The sequence below is a fragment of the Cotesia typhae genome, unplaced genomic scaffold (assembly GCF_013202065.1).
Source record: "Cotesia typhae breed Kobodo isofemale line unplaced genomic scaffold, CoteBio_Ctyphae contig_48, whole genome shotgun sequence".
Taxonomy (NCBI): Eukaryota; Metazoa; Arthropoda; class Insecta; order Hymenoptera; family Braconidae; genus Cotesia; species Cotesia typhae.
The window spans coordinates 9,959,816-9,982,930 of NW_027423756.1; the positions used below are offsets into that span (position 1 = coordinate 9,959,816).

At 29.1% G+C, this 23,115-nt stretch overlaps 2 protein-coding genes across 7 annotated transcripts in view; both read right to left on the reverse strand.

Annotated features, from left to right (window-relative positions):
• Positions 1-23,115, reverse strand: part of Jvl (javelin-like) — a 71,297-nt gene that overhangs the window by 46,831 nt on the left and 1,351 nt on the right. Inside the window, exon 2 of one of the 6 annotated variants that reach the window (XM_074246221.1) lies at positions 1,261-1,296. The exons of the other annotated variants lie outside the window; for them this stretch is intronic. The gene's annotated coding sequence lies outside the window, so the exon portion shown is untranslated. The remainder of the gene's footprint in view (positions 1-1,260; positions 1,297-23,115) is intronic. 6 annotated transcript variants of the gene reach the window in all.
• Positions 14,093-22,027, reverse strand: LOC141529338 (uncharacterized). Its single transcript, XM_074245838.1, is given in 6 exon segments — positions 14,093-14,255; positions 19,803-19,913; positions 20,521-20,727; positions 21,160-21,380; positions 21,422-21,742; positions 21,890-22,027. Coding segments are annotated over 6 exon segments (1,161 nt in total).

The window sequence follows — 23,115 nt, forward strand, 5'->3', positions numbered from 1 at the left end:
TGATGAAAATAGTAAATTAAATTACTATTAAATATCCGGTAAATGTAATGTCTGTTTAATTGCGTAGGAGGTTTTAAACTCGTTCTGGATCTGGATAGTTAGTCGAGTTGAGAATTGTTACAGCCAAGTAACAACGACGGTCTAGTTTAAGTTATACTTGTGTTAATTAATTCTTATAAAGTCTAATACTATGTAGAAGTAGACTACACTCATTTACCGTGTCGACAAATATGTGACACAACATACACCTGCACTCCTTTGCTTAAGCCGTTCTAACGCCACTGCAAACTCAGACTTCGCTACTTTGCTACACTAATAAACTCGAATAACGAATTTCAAAGTGGGTGAATAGTTTACTCTAATTGTAATTCCCAACAATTAATTATTAAATTCATTTGCGGTGAGTTTTTCAGTGCAAAATAATTCATTGTTTATTTTAATGTAAATAGAACTATTGGTTTAAATTGAAACTATTGCTCTTGTTTAAAATTTTAATAGAAAAATTCAACAATTTTTTTTCTCCTTTGCTGATATAAAAATTTTTATTTAAATGCTGATCATAATCCTAATGAGATTAAATGCTTTAAATAAAGAATAAAAATTTTATGCCGAGGAATATGTTTAAGAGAAATAAAATTGAACGCGAAAGTTCCATAGGTATTATAGTAAATGGAGATGGAAAATATAAATCGCATTGACTTTATTAGGCGGTCCAGGTGCAACTACTCGAGGTAGTTGCTGGAAATAGCTTTTGCCTGGTATATACTTCTACCTAAGAGACAACTGAGAGACTCTGTTGGGTGCGTGCTATGCAAACGAGAGACATAGACTTGGTGAGCCTTGTGGAGGTCATCTTGTTGCAAAACTCGTTCCCGCGGCTATTTGCCTTTGGCTACATGCTGCAGACGCCAAATGAGAAAATCATCGGGGCTCCTTTTATTCATTCAGCTAATATATACATACGTACATATAGATATACATATGTGTACAAATGCACGCATTCCATTTTCGTTAAAATTTTTTTTACTGATTTCTGTTTTTGCGAATTCATTTGCAATGCCGTTGTAAGTATTTATGGACCGCTAAATAAAGATTAACATTTTTAAAATAGTTTGCTTATAATAGTCATCGGTTGACATTTATATGATATTTAATTGACTTTAAATTATTTACTGTTAATTTACTTTATTTTTAAAGTCATATTTTATTCATAGGAAATTAGCGGACATCTGATAACTATTTTAACGAAAGTATTTTTACCTTAAGCACAGCCTTATAAAAAAAAAAACAGCTTACCTGTAACAAAAAAAATAAACAATTATTAAATTTCAAATTAAAAAACAATTTTTACAAATTTTTTACTTGAACATATTTTAATTTTTTATCTAAATACTCATTGTCTGGATAATTAAATAACAGCTGTATAATCTGTACAAAAAAAAAAAATAAACTTGATTTAAAAGAAAAATTCTTAAACTAAGAAGATCATTTTGAAAAGTTTCATTGTTTTGAATCAAAATAAAAAAATTCTTGAATCAAAAGAAAGTTTTCAGATCAAGAATTTTTGTACTTAATTCAAGACGATAAGACTCTTCAAAATGATTTTCTCCGTTCTAGAATTTTTCTCTTGAATCAAGTTTGTTTTTTTTTTTTAGTGTACTTACTAAAATAATGACAGTGAAATATAGAAAGAGAGAACTAAGAAATGTATAAATGAAATCGGGCGTGGTGGCGGCTCCTAATACAAGTTGACTAAACGTATCTCGATGTAGATGGACAAAGGGTGTGGGCCGAAAATTGACACGTTTTTATACACCCACCCGGGAGAAGACGAGCCTTAAGGCAAGTCCTTAGCTGCCATAATGTCCCGATCCTTGTACCGCTTACTCGATTTATAATGCAAGTAAATCGTCGCGTGGGTGTTTGACTAATAATCGTGTATTAAAGTATTAAAAATGAACAAAATAAAACGTATGGCATGGTGTAGCATAGAAGTGATTTTTATGGTATGGATATCTGCCGATATGATAATATCACATCATATGTATAAATATCCCCATGCATATATAAATGGACTTATGATCCTTTGAGGATTTAACGAACGTCGATAGCTCACGCGATCACGTTTCAAGCGTGCCGCATAACACTTCCTACTAGATATATATCCCACTACTAACAACCAACTACATCTTTCGTATCTTCTTCCGCCATGTCGACTCCATTAATCCCAGGTATATAACTTTTAAGTAAGTATGCGAGTGTATGTATGTATCTCTTCGTGACAGGTAGCGATATACGCATTTAAGTCGTCACGCGCGTCTGCCGATGGCCTTTTCCGCTAAATGACGAGTAGAGCAAATGCACCAGCTACAACAAATGTGCAGCATAATGCATGATGCATAATGTCGGTGTTGGTTTGTTAGTATCATACAACAATTGTACGGTGTGCAGAGTGTAACTAAACGTAACAGATCGAAAATAAACGAGACGAGCAATGAGATAAAACATTCTTAAAAAATCAACCAGACAGAGACAGAGAATGACACAACACACTCACACATTTATTATTACGGGACAATGAACGGGATAGGTGCCAAAGATGGTATCGAAAACACTCCAACTCTTTGAGAATTGATTTTTAATTCTTGGAATCTATTTGTGAGGCTTTTATAAATTGAGATGAAACGTCTGTACTCTGTACTAATTAGCTCTATTAATCATACTTTTTTTTTTCAAGTCCAGTGAACTATTCTCGTTGATATAAAAGTGTTTGAGAATTTTTTAACTATATATAATTATTTTCTTTTTGTATACTTGTTAATTTAATTATCCGTTAATTTTATTTGTACCTAATTAATGGCTCGGCGTTTAATCTTTAATATTTAAAATTAATTAATTTCTTATGCTTTATTATTATATATTTTGATGTGATATAGTAATATTATTTTTTATGGATGAATTTCAATTAATTAAATTCATTTTTAAGGTTTTTAGGATATCTATAAAAATTTTAAAAAAGAAAGATGTTCTTAATTTGATGATTTAAGATACAAACTTTCTGCAATAAAACAATAAATTTTTACATTTTATTTTAATACGCAATACCTGTAAATAATTTATTAGTTTTTAAATTAATTTAATAATTTAACAAAAAAAAATTTTAAATATGTGTAAAAAATATTAAGATGAGATTAATAAAGGTTTAGTACAATTTTGAATCTCTTCAGTATTTTCTGTATATTTTCCGCACAAAAAATAATTTTATCAAATCTACTAGAAGTTAAATAAAAAAGATAATCTTGTTGAATGTAAGGATACTAATGTGTGTTTAGAGTAGTACGAAACCGAAGAAGGTTTTCGTTTGGGATAATAATAATAATCCTGGGTTGTGAGGATACATAATAAACCCAAACCGTTATTTTTGAGGATGTGTATAAAAGATGATCAGAGAGTAAAGTGTACGTATGTATTATATTATGTTATACAGTAAATATATAAATATGGCACATATATTGATAAGTATACTGTGTGTATGTACAGCATCTTTTATGAAGCGACTAATGCCCGGAGTATTGCACTTAAGTTTCTTAACATCAGTTCGGTAATTGAATGTAATTTAATGGTTCGAATCGAGCATAATGTACGTTATTGAATTTGTATGAAAAGATGTCGAAACAATTTACAAGGCTCTGAAAGGCTTAAATACTTAATACATAATGTTAAAAACACATCGCTCCACCTTTCCCTTTCGGCTATTTAACCCCTTCATGAGTTTCAGCGAGTCTGAGATGACCTCTTTTGAGCCTCACTTATGTACTTTTATTAAGAGTCTTTTCGGCATTACATCGAGACCAAAGACCGCCGTTTTGTGTGATGTGTCCTCGAAAGTACATTATTCACGCAAACCTGTGTGTGATCCTTTTCCCCCTTTCTCTTTTTTTCCGCCCAACTTGATATCTTTTTTATTGTAATTTGCTTTCTGTTTTTTCTTTTTTCTTTTCGTTTTTTCATTACGAGCATTTTACATGACGGCTCTTCCTTCAAGACCTCTTTTATTATATGTAAGTCAGTGTGTCGAACTGGTACTCACTTTAGTGTTATTTCATCATCTTCATCATCATCATCATCATCGTCTTACCTTCTAGGGAGTATAGTAATGATAAGAAAAAGAAGACACTTGTAATGTAAATTAAGACCACCAGCGTATCAATAAAAAATTTTATATACATACATGTTCAATGTTTAAGCAATAAATATATAATTTATTTTTTTCTCAACAATTTATTGCAATATTAAACGTTTTTCCGGTTTATATGGTTGCTAGTCTTCATTCTGGTGCAGCAGTTTATTTACATGCTCAAAAAATTAAATTATGGAGTTTACATAATTAATCAATTCATGTTTCTTCAGAGTTTTCAAAAGTTCTTTGAGATACTTTTTACTCTATGTTTTCTTGCTCTATACTTGAAAATAATATCAATATTGATGAATCGAGTCCATGACTCTCGGTGATTTAACCTCGTCCAAATTCTCAAGATTTCACTGAAATTTCGGTGAATAAATTTGTTCCTCAGCTTGAGTTATTCCTGCTGTCCCCTTCTAAAACTTAAACTGAGCCCCCGAACAATTGCGATCAATGCAGACACAATTTTCATAAATTCTTGAGTTACCTTTTGGGTCTGACCTTGTATAAATAATATATCTCAAACTTTCTACTGAATTGATGGTTAATCTGACCCTCAAAAAAAAAATAATTTCACTTAGTTAAGATATCCTGGGAAAAATTTAAAGAATCATTGAAAGAATTTTAAATTTCTTTGATGAATACTTGAATTTTATGGCTTCAAAGGTCAAAATTGAGCTTCTATTTTGAAGACTCATAATTTTTATAATTATTCCCAATGTCAGAGCTTACTTTGTTGGAGATATAATTATAAAGTAGTTCATTGGTATCTTTTCAAGATTTGAGAAAAAATTATTCTTATTCATTGGAGAACGTTTGGAATTTTGAGTTCATTAAATAAAAATTATAGCGTTAAAAGTAGACTTAAAATCAACACAAGCATCGAAAATTATAATGTAATTGCTTTGAAGAATTTAACAGCGACTGCACGCTTATTGAGCAGATAATTAAGAGCAAATACATAATAATAAGAAAAAAAAAAGGGAAAGAAAAAAACATCAAAATTACTTTATGTACAATGAATACAAGTTCCTGGTTAAATAAAATAGGCGACTAAAAAAGTAAGTGAGAAAAATAAAGAACTAAAATAATTCTCGTAGTCAGTGACTCACTTTTAAAAACCAAGTGAAATCGTTTATTCCACTTTTTGTATTTTTATTTATTCATATTATATCCCAGTGTTTTTGAATAAAGTAAAAATATTTAAATTCTAAGATTCACTGTCCGTTTAGTTGTTCAAAAAAATTCAAACAAAAAAGTACACGACACGTAAGTCGATGATTTAATATAAGAGTTATTTAAATTTAAGTATTATTTGTAAAAAGCAATTGAATAAAAATAGTTTGATGGAAAGAATAATGCGTTGCTGAGGAAAACTATCGATCACGTTAAGTGTCGATAACGTGGTTGCGCATAGCAGACGATACCCAGAAATTCAAATACCTGAGACGCATACATTAGCATGTTACGTCTTATCAATGTCTACAATCTCTTACTGGTTTAAGATCAAGCAGCCTTTGATGCAGAACCGATGACCTGATAGTTAAAATTCTTCTCTATTTTATTTAACCTCGCATTGCACATATTTTTTTCTCATGTTCTTCAGAGAAAAATCCTACCAAATTCTTGTTATTGGAAGATGAAAATTTTTGGACTTTTGGTAGATAAAAAAATAATTAAATGCATGAAAAAAATATTTCTTGCTATCAAAAAAAAAAAAAAAAAGTAGTTAAACAATAAATTTTGATGTTAAGTGCTCCTATCAATAAAAATGTACTTTTTACAGAACGTGTGTTAATATTTATACTATAAACTGTAATAAGTCACCTGTTCTTTTTTCCGTGTGCAATCAGCCTGATTTTTCCGGGTATAAAAATAAATAATAATTCCAACTAGTCAGTAAAATTAATTACCTTACAAAAAATTCACTAACTATGAGGAAATTATTACACCTTACTTCTTACTTATGATCATAAGTAAATAATGTTAAAAAAGCAACATGAACATGAAGTTATGATTGAGATTAAATATTACTCGAGAATTGCAATCTGAATTATCACTTCCTTAATCAATGGAATTATCTACTAATAATACCAAGTAAATAAATAAGATATTTGACGTGTACGAATAACGAATAACTCGAGCTCACTGGCGCGCGATATGCAATAAAAGTTGAATGTAAATATAAATTAGTGGTAATGCAATGCGGCCAGCTTTAAATCGGAAGGAGGAGGAAGTCACCTGGCGATGTAGCAGGCCGGAAATATTAGTGCTCAAGAGTCTGGAAAGTTCTATATATGTATAATATTTCATCTAACAACTAAACCTCGGGTAGGATGGATTAATATAGTAACATTAGTTGCTGCTCGCGTCTTGTACAAGCAACTTAAATAAAAATTTTTAGCAACAAAAAGTATCAAAATGCACAGATAATAGTATTAGTAAACAACAGTGCTGTATTTGAAGACTTAGGTGTCAAAAAATCCGTCAAAAGTCAAACATTGAAAAAATTTATCGGCTCTAAGCTAGACAATTTATTGCTTTGTATATATTTTTTCTTGAGTTGTAAGCTCAAATAAAGTTTAAAACCATACGGCGTTTGTTTGTTTTACCATCGTTAGAACAAGAATTTAACTTGTTGATTTAGCGTCGAAAAGTTTAAATTTATGTCTATGCTAACTATCAAATACAAAGAAGCGTTTGTAAAATTTCATTTGGAAGTCTTGAAATAAAAAACTACTTTGAGAAACGGAATTAAAAATCAAATAGAAGATAAACAAAAAGTTGATTTGCAAACAAACCGTTACGTGGGGAGAGGTGCCATAAAGATATATGAGCACGCGTCGAATAACCAAACACTTAACTTAACTTGTATTTATATTTTTCTTGTTAACGGATTTTTTATTACATTATACTGATTCCTTAATTGGACACTAGTACTACACCAGTGATTATGGCCAAATGAATAAACACGAATGTACCGAGCTAAATTGGGTTGTTAACTGCGATAGAATATTTGATAATCATCGCATCTTCTGGTATAATATAATAAAAATAGTAATAATCATTTAATCTGATATAGTGAGGAGTTTAATGAAATCTTTAATTAATTAATATTTTTTTTTAGTTTGTAAACGCTCTATTTTTTTAATTTTGCGGTATATTAAACGCAATGCATTACTTATAGAGATAATTCAGGTGTTCATTCATCTTATTGAATTGAGTGTGGATTGAAGTTGGTAAAAAACGTAATAATTAATAATTAATCCTACAAAAAAAAAAAAAATCTCTTTATATTGATAAAAAAAATTTACCGTATTGTTTCTGTTTCTTAAATCAAATATTGTACTTTCTCTGTACTATTATACTATTGTTGACGTTCGAGCATACTCTATATAGATTTTATTATATATTTATGACGAAATTGTTCGTTTGAAATAATTGCGCAATAAAATAACTAGAAAAAAATCGGAAACGTCACAAACAATCGCGAAAATAATAAACACGGAAATAACAAAATAAAAAAAAAATCCTGTAAAACAGCCGCCTACAAGTTTAGTGTTATAGAGGAGACTGGAGTAGAGGAGTAATGTTGCTGCAATGTAGTACAATGATGCAGCTTTTATTACTGTAAATTATTATACTATGCTATATTTTATTATTTGTTATCAAGGATTCCTTTATTGCCGTCGATCAGTCTATTGAGTCATGGAGTAAACCGGTCGATGGTCGGCGTCCGATGTCGGACAGGAGGTCACGTAATCAGGAAGTATATAGATCATAAATATTAATAAAATATTTTTAAAAAATTGCGTGGGTGTGTACTACATAAATCTCGACAATTGTTTTGACTCCCTCAAGATTATATTACAACAACAATAATAATAAATTTAGTTTACTAAAGCAATATTAAAGGAACAAAATTTAATTAGAACAGATCGAAAACAAAAAAAATGACCTCTAAGAAATAAAATGTAAATGAAGGCTAATATTAAACAAATCTAAAACTTCTATCCAAGAGTAGCGATCACTGAAGCATAAAAAATATTTTTAAATTTACCACAACTCAATCATTTTTTCATTGTTTATCTCAGCTGTCAATAGTTGCCGCACAAAAAGCTTTAAATTTAAACGCATGACTCACTTCAAAACTATCTTGACGTGTAACATAAAGTTAAGCTCTAACTAACATAAACTGGTCTATAAGTTTTATCTCTAAGTGATGATAAGTGCACAAAATTGCTCAGGTATTTGTATGACACGTGAAAGCAAAAGTTCCGTACAGTGTATCCGTTCAACACTTACAGTAGACTTGGTTAGTAAAGAACTAATACCATGCGTATAAATGGATATAGATATAAGTGCAGATGTATGTGTATGACTTCATGTACACGAGGAGGTAATTACTGTCTTCAAAAGAGGAAAAGAACGGCAAGTTGACGGAGCTATCCACAACTTTTTGCTCACTGGAGGCTAATGACTCTAAGGAGCCACCGAGAATGAGAAAATGAGTCAACGTGACATCAGTTAAGTTGGCTCTTGTTGATGTCCTTCGCAATATAAATTTTTCTGAGAAATCTTTCCAAGTTGTTGAGGTGATACAACCAGTGTATTAGATCCTGAGTACAGACTGCAGACTTGAAACTGAGGACTGTTATTACGATGGAGATATATAATGATGATGAAGAGCGCCAGTAAATTTCATGTCCTTTGACGAGATATTGATGATTATATCTTCCAGTAACTACTGTGGTAAAAAATTAGAATTTTAATTCACTTGGTACTCTCGAGTTTCAGTGAAGTTTTTTTAGTTAGGTTCTTTGTTTAAAAAATAAATAAAATACATTTCTTCTTGGTAGAAAAATAAAAATCGATTTGAGGAAGCAAAACTATGAGGTAGCTCTTTAGTTAAAGATAATTAAATTATTTTATTTCATTAAGCAGCAAGCTTAATACCACGTTTGTGTATCACGTGTACCGGCTTATACATACGAAGCCACGCAAAAATGGAGAGCAAAAAATACATTCAACAGTCATATGGTTTATAAATAGCCAAAGTCAATGACGATTATAACTGTGTCATCGATTTTAAACATGTAAGAAAGACTCGAAGAAAAGTCTAGCTCAAAAGACAGTCGAGGCCAAACCACAAGCGCCAGAATGTAATTTAACATTTTATTTAAAATTATTATTGTATACATAAACTTGTTTCATCAACGGTATGATTGAGTCCCAGGTTCCAGAAAAGCTGTCAGAGTCAGAGTCAAAGCCGTGAATTCTTCATTACTTTTATTAAACGTAAAAATAATAAAACCATCAGAAGGAAACGGCAATGAAAGTTTGTCATCTGGACGACACTTGCGGTTGCTTTTTCATAATAACCACAGAAAAATTTTCAATTTATTTTTGTAAAGCTTTATGAAAGTGTTAAATTCGTTGAGGTTTTTTTTTTTTTTAAATAAAAATTTCAAACGCAGCAAAAATTCATCGAAGATTTCTAACTTAACTTTTTAGTTAAATTTAATTTCTCACTTAAAATTAAATGGAAATTATTTTTGATTGCAGGATGTTGATAAAAAGTGCTTATGCCAAAGTGACGCACAGTAACTCCTGGTTTATGGTTTGAGATAAGTAAGGTTATAAAGATAATTGAAATTTAGTAGAAAGGAATAGAATAGAATAGGAAGGAAAAGTGTACAGAGATTTATTTGTACTTGTTATACTTTGGTAGCCATAAATTGGTTAAGTTTAAAATTGAATTTTACCGGCAGGTAAACAGCTAACGCACATACCTGATACATTAATGTAGTGTGAGTGTATATGTGTTCATGTTAACGGATATAAATATAAATATACTCTTATATAGCAAAGTGTAGCTAGTAACCCATCAAGTTTCTCCGGTGAAATGCAAACTATTGTTATCCTCATGCATACATGCGCTCTGAAAGTAATATAACGGTGAAACCCCAGACTGTCCTCTACTCGCCGATAAACATATTTTGCGTATCATGTAGCCTGTGCTGAATGAAAGCTAATGTTAAATTAAAGTCACATCGGTTTTGTGGACGGCAAACGGCTGATGGAAATGAGATAGAGAATGATAATGACTAATGACAAATTGCAAGTGACAGATGACAGATGACTAAATTGTCACGATTGCAATTACTAACGTTAACTGGCTATTTTATGTTGTATTATATCAAATGTGTGTCTTTGTTATTTCATCTCGAAAATATTAATCCCAGAGAACCGTTTTCTAATCTCAAATCATCTGGAAAGTAAACTAATGCTGAAGTCAAAATTATTAATTAATATTGAGTCTATTAATTTAATTAAATGAATTTAGTAAAAACAAAATTATTCTAATTATTTTACGCGATAGTTCATAATTAATAGTACGGAATTTAATTAAAGCTGACGGTCTATTACTACGTGCCAATGATATTTATGTTTTCAGCTTTAGAATTTCGAAATTCTAGATACGAAGTTCGGTGTTATATATATATATATATATATATATATATATATATATATATATATATATATATATATATATATATATATTAATTTATCAAGTAAATAATGCACAAATTGATAGAATCTTAATAAGATCTTACTAGGAAATAATTTATTAGATATAACTGCGAGTAATCTCCGTCAGGAAAATATATATGATTCATTTGTGATAAAGAAATTAAATTTCAAACAAATATTACATTTAAAATAACTGAATGGCCAAGATCTAATCTAAAAGTTTAATTTATAATGTAAAAATGAAATTTGTTCAAGATAGAGTCAACCAACTGAACTAACAATGATAAAAAAAAACTTCCGGTAAAGCTATGATCTCACTTGAGTTATAAATATCACTCATTTTTTTTTTTTTTTTTAACAATTGAATCCTTTGATTTCAAAGTACTTTAAATTTTGAAAATATATATTTATCATCTTTCAATGGAATAATATTATGGACATCACTTCTTTACCATAAATAAATAAATAAATTATCTATATACTCGAAAAACAAACTTTAGTCTACTCTTAAATAAATATTTATTTGTTACTATCTAAGTAAACAATTTGCTCGGGTCTAATAAATTTTATTTGATCCAAGTGTTGGTACAGAAACAAAGAAATAAATCTGAATCGTTTTAGTTTGGACTATAAACCGACACTTGCCGAGACGAATTACGTCTGGCCAAGTGCTACGGACAAAGGATAATCTTTATATACATGTATATATGTATATTCTTTCTTAACTCTCTTTGAAGGATAATATCCTCGGTAGCCGTTACTAAAGCGTTGGTACGTATAGACCGCGTGGCCCTTTATTACCGCGTATTCTCGCATCCTTGCCGATATTTTATCCACAGTAAAAATAATAATAATGAGTACTTAGTATTAAGTACCTTTGAAATCTATAAATAAGGATGACGCATAAAATAATAAGGTAACGATAAAAAATATAAGATATAATGATATAAGAAATACGAGTTTCAATGTCATGGATATGTGCATGCTCTCTGGAAAACAATGGAGACTCACCTACGCATAATTCACTTACTTTACTTATATTATGTTGCATAGATACTTATTTTATGTTCAATGACATTTCACACCTAACTTTAATGGACTAGTTGCCGTCGAGTTTAATTGAGATACGCTTAATTATCCATTATTATCGTTATTTACAAATACTGCGGTAGTTTGTTGGTGTTATTGCCAGGAAAAAATGGCAACTTTTACATAAATAGATTGTGAAACTAATGATGTAATTTTTTAGTTTTTATATCATATATTTAGGTCACTAGTTTTACCGTAAAAATTTTATTATATCATAAAAATATATTCACATACGAGTAAATTAAATATTTAATTATATACTGCAACAAAAATAATTCATTCATCCGTAAATTTGAACTTCAGATGAGTTCAAGACCAAATTAGAATTTTTTTAATTAAAATATATTCTGTGAAAAAATTTTCATTCAGTGAAAGAATGAAAAAAAGAGGGTCATTTTTTTTTAGAAGCAAAATATAATTTTTCAGAAATATTTCTTGGTACTTTCTCACCGTTCAAGATGACTTCACATGCCTTTTACAGAGAGAATCATAATTGCAATAAATAAATTTGATGATTATCTGAAAAGTATGTAATTAAAATAATGGCAAGGGATATCGCATTTTGTGCTAAGAATATTAACGCAAAGCATAAAAGAATTTTTTTTATAATCAAGCTATTAACGAGAAACAACAAGTATGCGCTATGTGCAATATATACGTTATAAATATATGTAATTTTAACATGAGGTCTTTTTAACATTACTTAGTACAGATGGAGAAAGGATAAAGGCGGGAAATTATCGGTCATTCATCGATGCTGGAATATTATTATATGCGTTTTAATACGAATATAACACACGTTTCTCAGCAATAACAACGTAACTCGCTTTCTAACGCCTCGCACAATGCACGTACCGTCTAACCATCGTCATTCCTTGATTTAGATACATGTCATATTTATTGATTATGAGTACGTCGAAAAAAAAAATTCATGTTTCTTATTATAAAATACAATAAAGAATTTAAAATGAATAAAAAAAATTTATAATTTTTCATTTATGCTCGAAAGTAATTTTCATCAAAATTAAAACTGAAACTAAAACTAATGCAAGTAAATTTTAAGGAAGTTAAAAAATAAAAACGTGAACAATAAATTTAAATAATTCAAAAGTCTTTGAATTTTCTATTAAAAGTATTGTGGATAATTAAAATTAATTTTTAACCTTGACAATAAGGTTTTTTTATCTTCTTCCGTTGAATAATAGATTTATTTAATTTACATTTAAAATATATAACTATTTTTTATTCAAATATAACTCATAGTGATAAAAAATGTATACAATTTTGTACTTAGAAGGCTGAATTTTTTGTAACGCATGAGATACGCGTGTTTAATTAAAATAAATTAGAAAATGCATCCGATATACATATATATCATATATATGCATACACATAAACACCGTGAATGGTTGTTCATGATGAAATAATAATTATTAAAAACTGTACAGCATAATCATATTACTAAATATTACGAATTGCGATGAAAAAAAATTCCCGATGTTATCTATCGTTGAAAATAATTTTCAATTTTTATTTCTCAATTTCTCGGGAGTAATAATTAACTTGTTTCCGCTGAAATTTCTTTATTTCTTAACGCGTGCTCGACCTGCCGCGACCAATAATGCGCATTGATCATTAAAACTAATTAACAAGAGTGTACTTATTTTAATGCTGAAATTATCGAATTAATACCTTGTTAGTATTTGATTTTCCAAGCACATAAATTAGGTATCATATCACGTATTTCGTATTTTATTTAAAGAATCAAAAAATTGTTCAATATCTGAGTCTACGGTTTAATTATTGAATTATTTCCAAAATGAACAAAAAACAAAATAATAAATTGCGTATGTCACCAAAAAATAAATGCATCACCTTTTACTGTTGTTTCTCAATGAAAAAATTCATATAATACACAGATTAAATTATTCTATAAAAAGATGATGAGAAAAACAAAAAATAAACCCAACTTAGAGGAACTAAAGCATGGCTTCCGTGTTTAGTATCCTGGGAAGAGAATAAACAGCTGAGGAAGGAAACATTATTGTTTCACACAATACATACACATTAAATAATTGCAAAAGTCTCTAATTTTTGTACGAACAATTGATTTATTTGACAGCGATAATTGACGAGATAAAATCATTAAAAATTTAATCGACTTCTTTATTATTATTTTCACTTTTTATTTTTTCTTTATAAAAGTGAACCTTGCTTAAAATTTATACATCTATTTACGTTCACTTTGTGGCCTTTGCATTGTACTTTCGGACAATTTTTTTGTCGTTAATAAATAGACGGCTCATCATCATAAAAAAGAAACGGTTTCCTTACATTTTGTCTCATTCCAACGTCATACAATTGTCGTACTTCATGCCTCCTGCGACGCATCAGAGAATTTGTTTCACCGAATTCACTGATTATTACACTTTCACTACTGCTCTCACTCCTAATTTTCAAAGAATGATAACAAATAAATAAATTATCATTAATAATAATAATTTAAAAATTTTTACGGTGATATTTTTGTTGTTAATTTTTATAAAAAAATTTCTGATGTAATTCAAGATTTATAACCATAACTATCCATCATCTTATTATTTTATTTGTATAGTTTTGTTGTGTAATTTTTGTTAAAAAAAAAAAAAAATAATTCTTCAAGGCCAGTATATAATTGATCTATATCTTTCTCTCTCAGCCCTTTGTTTGTTTACGAAAAATCCTCAGTCATAAAATTTTTAATATTTCCAAGAAACAAGTGTTGCTCATTAGTCGGGCCGAAATACCGGAAAATTCGCGTATTAACGTAACTACGTGCTCAAAGGTTCTTATCTTTTTTTTTTACATGAGAGACCTTGAAATTATTATTGCCGGAAGGATGAAAAAATTATATTTTTATGTTTTATATATATTTTTTAGGGTCAATTATAAGTGAGGCCATGAAATTCGGTTTTCAATTCTCCAATTTTGGAGTAAAATTAAAAAAAAAAACATTTTTTTAATGAAAACGTCTCGTTTTACTTTTCCTAGACTAACAAAAAATACTTAGCTTTGATAAAAAATAAATAATGCCGCAATAATTCACAAAAGTCGACGTCTCGTCATACAACAAAACCCAACTCTTGCTTTCTAGAATAATTAGTGAAGGCTGTGAGTGCGTACTCGCGTGCATCCAGCCAAAGAATTTATATAAAAGACACGCACGCATCTCTAAATAGTATATACACATTAAATAGATTAAAATAAAATATATGTATTCATAAAAATAATAATATTAATAATAATAGTTTAATTGAAGATAGACGTATTGATTTGTAGTAATAATTGTAAGACAATTATAATTTATCAGTCTGCAGATTCGATTAGCATTATTAATGCACATTAATTATAATAAGCGATCAGGAGATCACGCATTCCATGTTAAGTGTACGACTCAAAAGACACGCGTGATGATTAATATCAGTCACGAGAGCTAACGATCATGATAGCAATAGTGTTGGTAAGTCGAATAAAAAAATTAAAAAAAAAATAATCGGCTAAGAAAATTCCAAGTGCAAGAACAACCATGAACACGCTCATTTGCCACTGAATCTGCTAGTCGAATTGATGTTTACTTAACACGATAGCTTCTGTTGTTTAGAACAGCTTTACGGGGATCATATTGAGTTACTCTTTCAGTCTCGTAATCAAAAGTGGAAAGAAAATCTTTAGTTTAGCAAAAACTGTCCGTGCCGATAATAAACAATAAAATAAAATAAAAGAGTGATTTTGAAGAAAGCAAGAAAATTCTAAATATAAAATATATTTTCATGATCTCTTGTAATCTAACCGACTGTTTATGGAATGCATTGAGAAATATCTCTAGAGTAGCCCGTTGCTTGCGTGATTCATCGCTAAGAGGAGTCTAAAGACTTGAGGGAAAAGACAATAGAATGGCTTACGTACTGAAAAATTAATATAAAGGCCTTTTAACAAGTCACTACTCTCAATGACAAGTATTTATATTTTATAAATATATAAATATTTCGAAAAATCACTATTTATATTTTTTGTTTGTTTTTCATCAATTGATGAAAGTTTTTGAGTGTACATTTGTAACTTTTTAGTGTGACAAGTACTTTTGAAATATTATACATAATTTATTTTAAGAAAAATTTTGTCACAGAATTTTTACGGGAGATTTTATGGGAGGCATTAGAAAGGTTTTGAAGAGAACTGGAACCTTTCTAGTTGCTAATTATAACAAATTATTACTGGTTATATATCAAAGGCATTGGAATAATGCACGAAAAGAATAAACTTTACTTTAAAGATTTCTGTTTGGAATATTTTAACCATTCATAAGAGTAATAGTAAGTAATACCATCGGATTTTTGGTATTTTATCACTCAAACTACACATTGAAAGATAAATTATACACTTTCTCGGTCTAAGGTCACTAGAAAATCGTTTCAATGCTCTTAGAACCGTGAAGGTTTCATCCTAAAACTATTTTCGGTACAGAACTATTTTATCACCACGACTTTAGATCTATCTTATCGAAAATTTCAGTATTTAGTCAGATCAAGAGCTTAGATAAATGCATTAGGATGTAATGCAAGTTATTTATCCTAACTAGTCATCTGAACTTCCGAAATTAGTAATCGAATGATTCATATTCAGAATTTTCAAATGAACTGACTCATAATTAAAATAATTAACAATTGGAATGCAAAAATTTCAATTTCAAGGATAATTATTTGTGCCACTGCATATTTGCATTTAATTTAATTAAATAAGTTAAATGTTTTTTTAATAAATTATCAAATAAAAATTAAAAAATTTCTCTACTGGTTGAAACTTCTTCATAATGTATTTTTAGTTCTTTTTTACCGAACTCTATTTACCAACCGAAAATATAAGTCTCTTAGATTTAAAGTGAAAGTATTATATCAGTTAAAATTTTTCAACCGAGTGAGCAGCGCACACAAGATTAAATGATAAAATTCATTTATAAATCAACATGAAATAATATTTTCAAAAGATATATTTAATTAAATATTCAATCAATACAGCACGTGATTAATTTTCATAAAATATTGACACGCCTGGAGCTCCAACATCCGATTAGATAAAATAAAATTCCCGAAATTATCAGATAAATTACATCCATGAAAGTTGACGGGAAAACTCGGCAATATTAATTGAAATCACCATTAACTATTTACGATTTAAATAAAAGTTAATATTGAACTACATTTCAGTGGTCTAATATTGGATTTCAATCGGTACCATCGTATTTCACCTAATTTAAAGAAATAATTTTTTTCATCACCGATCGAAACTAAAGGTCACGAAACTACAGAGAAGATAAATAAAGTAAAAAAATATCCGAGCTATTTCACTTTATCAGCACGCTAGACAGTCGTTTCGTACCCATCAACCACGTGAAACAAAGAGAAGACAGAGTATAACCAGGTAAAGACTTACACATGCAGACTAGACCTATATATCTACCTGGTTTTAAAATCGAATCAACTCCAATCCATATCTCGTACCAGGTACACTAACTTTTAAACTCATCACTTTACTTCTTCTACTGACTATACATTTTTAAAACTAATTTACTTTTGTAGCTTTTATTTTACTTTAAGTTAATTTCCTACTCATTTAATAAAATCATTGTTGGTCATAAAAATAATAAAAAATATAATTTTAATTAAATTTGATACGTAACTCGAGTCGAAAGCCGAATCAACTCAAAATTTGAATAACAATTTGCGTACTTGTTTATGAAATTGGTATAAACGGTGGACAGAATTAATGTCAATATGATTTGGTAATGAAGTGTTGATGATTTATAGTTAATGTAGACCAATTGCGTGCATTATATGCGGTTATCACATGTAGACACGTCGTGCAAAATCCGTACCTGAATAAATACTAGTGAGTCACGACTGAGTGTTGTTGCAACCTGAGGGCATTGCACGTGTAAATCTATACATATATAAATGCACATATATACATGTGAATTCTATATACTCAATGCTGTGTATTTATAATAGTTGGAAAGATAGTAAGGTAGTAGTGTCTCGGACAACCCGAGCAAGAGTTGAGAGTCGACCAAGTCAAGGCTTGTCCCTCATTTTTATTTGGACTTTTTTATCTTCAGCTTTATATTTATTGCTCCTTTTTACGTATCTTACTAACAACTGCACTTCTTCAAATTTTATTTATGCTGCATTACACTGACATATATACCGATATAAACACGTATTTAATAAATTGTAAGTGGATTTTTAAATAACCGGATATACTATATTATTAAATGGTTATTTTTAGAGTCACAATCTTTTGCAAATTATAGTCATTTTTATTTTTTTATCAAATGTAATCAATCTTTGAAATAATAAATGATTTTTTTTTTAATAAGTTTTAGGTGTAAATTAATAAACATTATTAATCGTTCGCGCGTGTTAACTAGAGAAAGGATTATATTACTCATAAGCGTAAAAATGAAAATCAATTATTCTAAAAACACGTTAATAAATAACTAAACATAACATTACGTATACTAATATTCCTTTCGCTCTAAATTCCAACAAGAACCCGCAAGTACATACAACTAAACACTCGTTATTGTATTTATATATTGTATTTATATATATATATATATATATATATATATATATATATATATATATATATATATATATATATATATATATATATATATATATATATATATATATATATTAGTACGTATACGATCAATACACCCGTATAAAAAATAAATTATTGACGATAATGATAATAATGATAATAACAATAATAAAACGGTATATGAGTCATGTTTGGTGGGTAAATGTGTGACGTGCTGTTGGGTACTACACGTACAATTTTGCTTGATAAATTATTACAACTTAGCGAGATACTAAAGCCTCATTTTACCGTAATTACTAATAAAACATAAATACAGATAAATAAAATACGGCAAATTTTACCAATTGTGAGTTTTATCGCGAATAAATTTTAATACGTGGCTGAGCTTAATGTATGAGCTTTAAGTTATCTTAAAGATTCAAATTTTATTGTTATTTTTATTATATGCTATATTAATATCATTATTGACGATCTTCCGTTCATCAACCGTAAACAATTGAAACGGGCTGGCTTGAGAATGATTTGAATCGAGTTGTCGTGCGTGTCGCCGCATAGAGCGAATGTAAACCGACCGCAAGGTGATACCGTTACCGATTTTTTTTCAGCCGAATCACCACGCGACCGGGGCTTAGCGAAGGTAACCGCATCGACGGTTTTACTTGGTGCGTCTTGTCTCGTTAAAGCGACCGCCGGATAAAATAAAAATTTCACGTATATATAGTTATACAGTGTAATGTAAGTATAGAACTATACCTACGACAAGTAAAGGTGACTTGGTTTACGTATGGTTTATGTCGTGTGTGTAAGATAAGTCTGTAAGATTAATGGTAAGGTGAGAAGAGAAAAAGATACTAGATATGCTATATTGCTATATACCGTAGAATAAGGTTAAATCGAAAAGAAATGCTTGTTGCTATAGTTATAACTATAAAACACTATTACTACTACTCGTGATTTCAAAATGTCATAAATTCATTTTAGGTAACATCCGGTTAAGATCTCGAAGAAATTGGATCACTTTTCTTTTAATACAGGCCTATTGTTTTACAAAAAAAAAATTTTTTTTCAAGCTTCAAATTTTTTATAAAAATTAAACGTTTAATTTATTTAAAGACGTTCTTGAGCTTGAACATAAATCAGAATTAATTAAGTTTGTTATTTAATAACCAAAACTTTTTTATCAATGAAGATAATTAGGCTTATATGAAGTTAAATGAAATGCGCATAAAAAGTTCGATGATATGATCTACTTTGTACTGTTAATTAAATTGAAAAAAATGAAAGATTTATTAATTTACATGAACATCTTTAAATTAATAATTATAAAAAATAAAATGATCAATAATAAACTCACCCAGAAGATAAATTATTACCGACATTTAAAGAAGAAACATGATTATTATTATTAGAAACAATTAAAGGAACTCTTCGTGGTTCATGAGCTATTCTAGGACTACTTTCATTTCTAAAAATAAAATGAAAATGATTAAATAATGTAATTGAGTAATTTAATAATTAATGATAATGAATATTGAAAATTAAAGTTAGTTTATACTAATGTAAAGATTGGAATTGACACATTAACTAATCAATAATTAAATGACAAAAGACATAGTCACGTGCATGCCATTAACTTATACATCGCGATAATTAATCCTTTAAAGTGTCTATTAAAATGGCGATCAATCTGATCTAACCAACAAGCCATTAATGCAAATAATCGAGAGATAACTCAAGAGCCAGAGATTTAATTAAGTAACTACCAATTCAAGTACACACATGTGTCTATAATAATACGTGTGTAGCATGTGGTGTATAAATAAATATACAACGCGAGCGCGAGGGTTGCTATGCATACAATCGACCTTAATGCACTTGAGATAGAATGAATTAGAACAAGCCTATCCAATCTACTGACATCCGGTACAATGGATTTAATCGATATCGATACTGCTGTGGAAGTGTGTCATTACCCCGTACATGGCTCACACACAAGCGATAATAGAAAAAAAAAATAAAAATAAGACTTATAATTATAAGTTATAATTATATTATAAACGTAGAATTATGACACGGATATTAAGCCCTTGACATACCCAGCAAAAATGTCCAAGGTTGCTGCGAACTCTAGAGGATTTCTCGCGACAATTGCACCTTCTTCATTAATTATGTTTGTTAATGTCATATCGTACACGACATGGAAGCTGGTATTTATACTTTGTGATATCATTAATGGATTAACTTCACTTGGATAATACAGTGTTGATATTGTCAAGTCACTCTCTGCTGGTAAATCATCTGCATTCACGTATTATGTAATTATGTCATAATTTTCGTTGTATATAATCAATCAATAGTGTTTAATCTACCGGTTATTTGATAGGCATATTGAGAGTCCGAATGCTGTACAATAATTAAATGGAGATGAGAAGTATCAAGTAATTTAATTAGCTGATTAAATTTGAGGCACACAGTGATGAAAAGTTCAATTTTAAACAATATTTGTTATGGAATTTAATTGAAGAAATAAAATAAATTTTGTTTGTCATAAAAGTTGTTCTATTAAACAGCAATCGGACCTTCTAAGTTTTGATTAATTAATAATTAACAATATTTTTGAATAATTGAATATTCTACGTATCATCAAAAAATATAGAGATAAATAAAAATCATTAATATTAATTTTAAGGTCCTCAAAAAGGTCAAAATACTATTGATTGATAAATAATATGCACTTAAATATGATTGATTGATTACTTGTAAAGGGAGATGATGAGGCCAATGGTAAAGGATTAGAATAATATTGAAATAAATTAGAGGGTCTAATTGAAATTTCCATCTGAGCAGAGGAGCTTGAGCTGACTTGATTGTTGTCCAGAAAAATAGACAGTGATGGATGATGTTCTGAGGATTCAGAAAAAAGGAAAGTCAAAGGTCGCGTTTTTTATCTGACTAAAGAAATTTTAATAGGATGAGAAAATTACCGATCGTAAAACCGGAAGCCAAGTTTGAAGATTGGAACGAATCATTTAAATCAGTGGCTACTGTTTGATTATAAATCGCAGGTTCAGGTTCTGTACCTACGCCTACATTCAGATGTTCGTCTTCGTCTTCATCTTGATCTTCGACTTCCATTACTTCGACTACTTCGGACCTCTCATTATCCGCGGTGCTATTTACTTCTCGCTGGCTTTTAAATCTCATTAAACGTTTCAAATGATTGCCAATGTTCGGCAGACTTGACCTGATCTATTTATTACTCCGTCCAATTTTTAAATAATTAACAATCTTATTCTTATTTTAAAATAAATTATAATTTATAGTAGATTATATTGTAATTATTCATTGTCTACAATTCATACTCATTCTTATTAAAGACTATTGACTTACATAAAAAATGTATGAGTTGTATTTAAAATAAATAATTGATAATTAACAAACCATTTTACCGAAGCCAGTTTTTATTTTTTCATTAACCGGGTAATAAAGAGATTCTTCGTTTATTGGCATCGAGGTACTGGGAACTAGATCACTTGAGACGTCAATGATTTCATCATCGAAATTGTTATTTTCAGACATTTTTTTTGTTATTTAAATTTTTATTTCTATAATTGTTTTATTTTTACGTTTTTATTTTACTAAAATTTTGTTGCCAATGTCATTTTTTTAATTATTCATCAGCATACTTCACGCGGTTATTTTTTTGTTTATCCTATTCAATATCTATATCTCTATTCTATAAATTTAAAATTATAATATTATTACTTCTTTGTAGATCAACTAGAAGAAGCTTAAAAAAAAATTCAAAATTTGAATTTCAGGATCAATAAATCTAAAAGTAAAATTTCCTAATATTATTCAATTAAACCCGTGTGAAAAACTCTCTCTGTAAAATCAAAGTCACAAAGCCACTGAAGAATTTTCCTCTCCAAAATGTAGAGCGCTACATATTCCAACTAAAGTACTAAACAATAAAGGAACCCCTATAGCCCTAAATTTGTCGATAAAAAAGATTTCTAATGAATAATTTAAACAAGTTATGTCTCTATAAATTTCCGTCACGGATACTAAAAATAATTATAATATGAACCGTAAAATAAACTCGTATTAGAGTGATAAAAATCCAGAGGCTGTCAATTTAAATAAACGATTACAAGTCTATGGTCTATGAAGTAATGTAAAATAAAAATTACACAACCTGTGCTAAAATCAAGCGAACTTTGTTCATATCACACACTAGCTATAATTGATTATTAAACTACTGAACAGCAATAAAGTTAACAAGGCCTCACATTACGTGACATTATGACAAAAAATTTGTCTACTCTCCACACTTAAGATAATAATTTAATTTTAAATTTAATTATTTATAAATCTCTCAATTTTAATCATTTCCACTAAAGTTTTTTGTCTCACCCAAGTTTAAATTTTTTTTTAAACAAAAAACGATTGGAATAAAACGAAAACATGACAAACATAATTAAAGTACTACCTACACTTGAAGGTAATTTATTCGAAGGGTTCCCTTGATGATTTCATCAATAACCACACACACAAACACAATGATAGTAATATTAATAATAAAAATGATGATAATAATGCTAATAAAAAAGACTATAGTAGCCTAGAGGAAAATGAATCAACGTACGGGTAATCGTGTAAGGAAA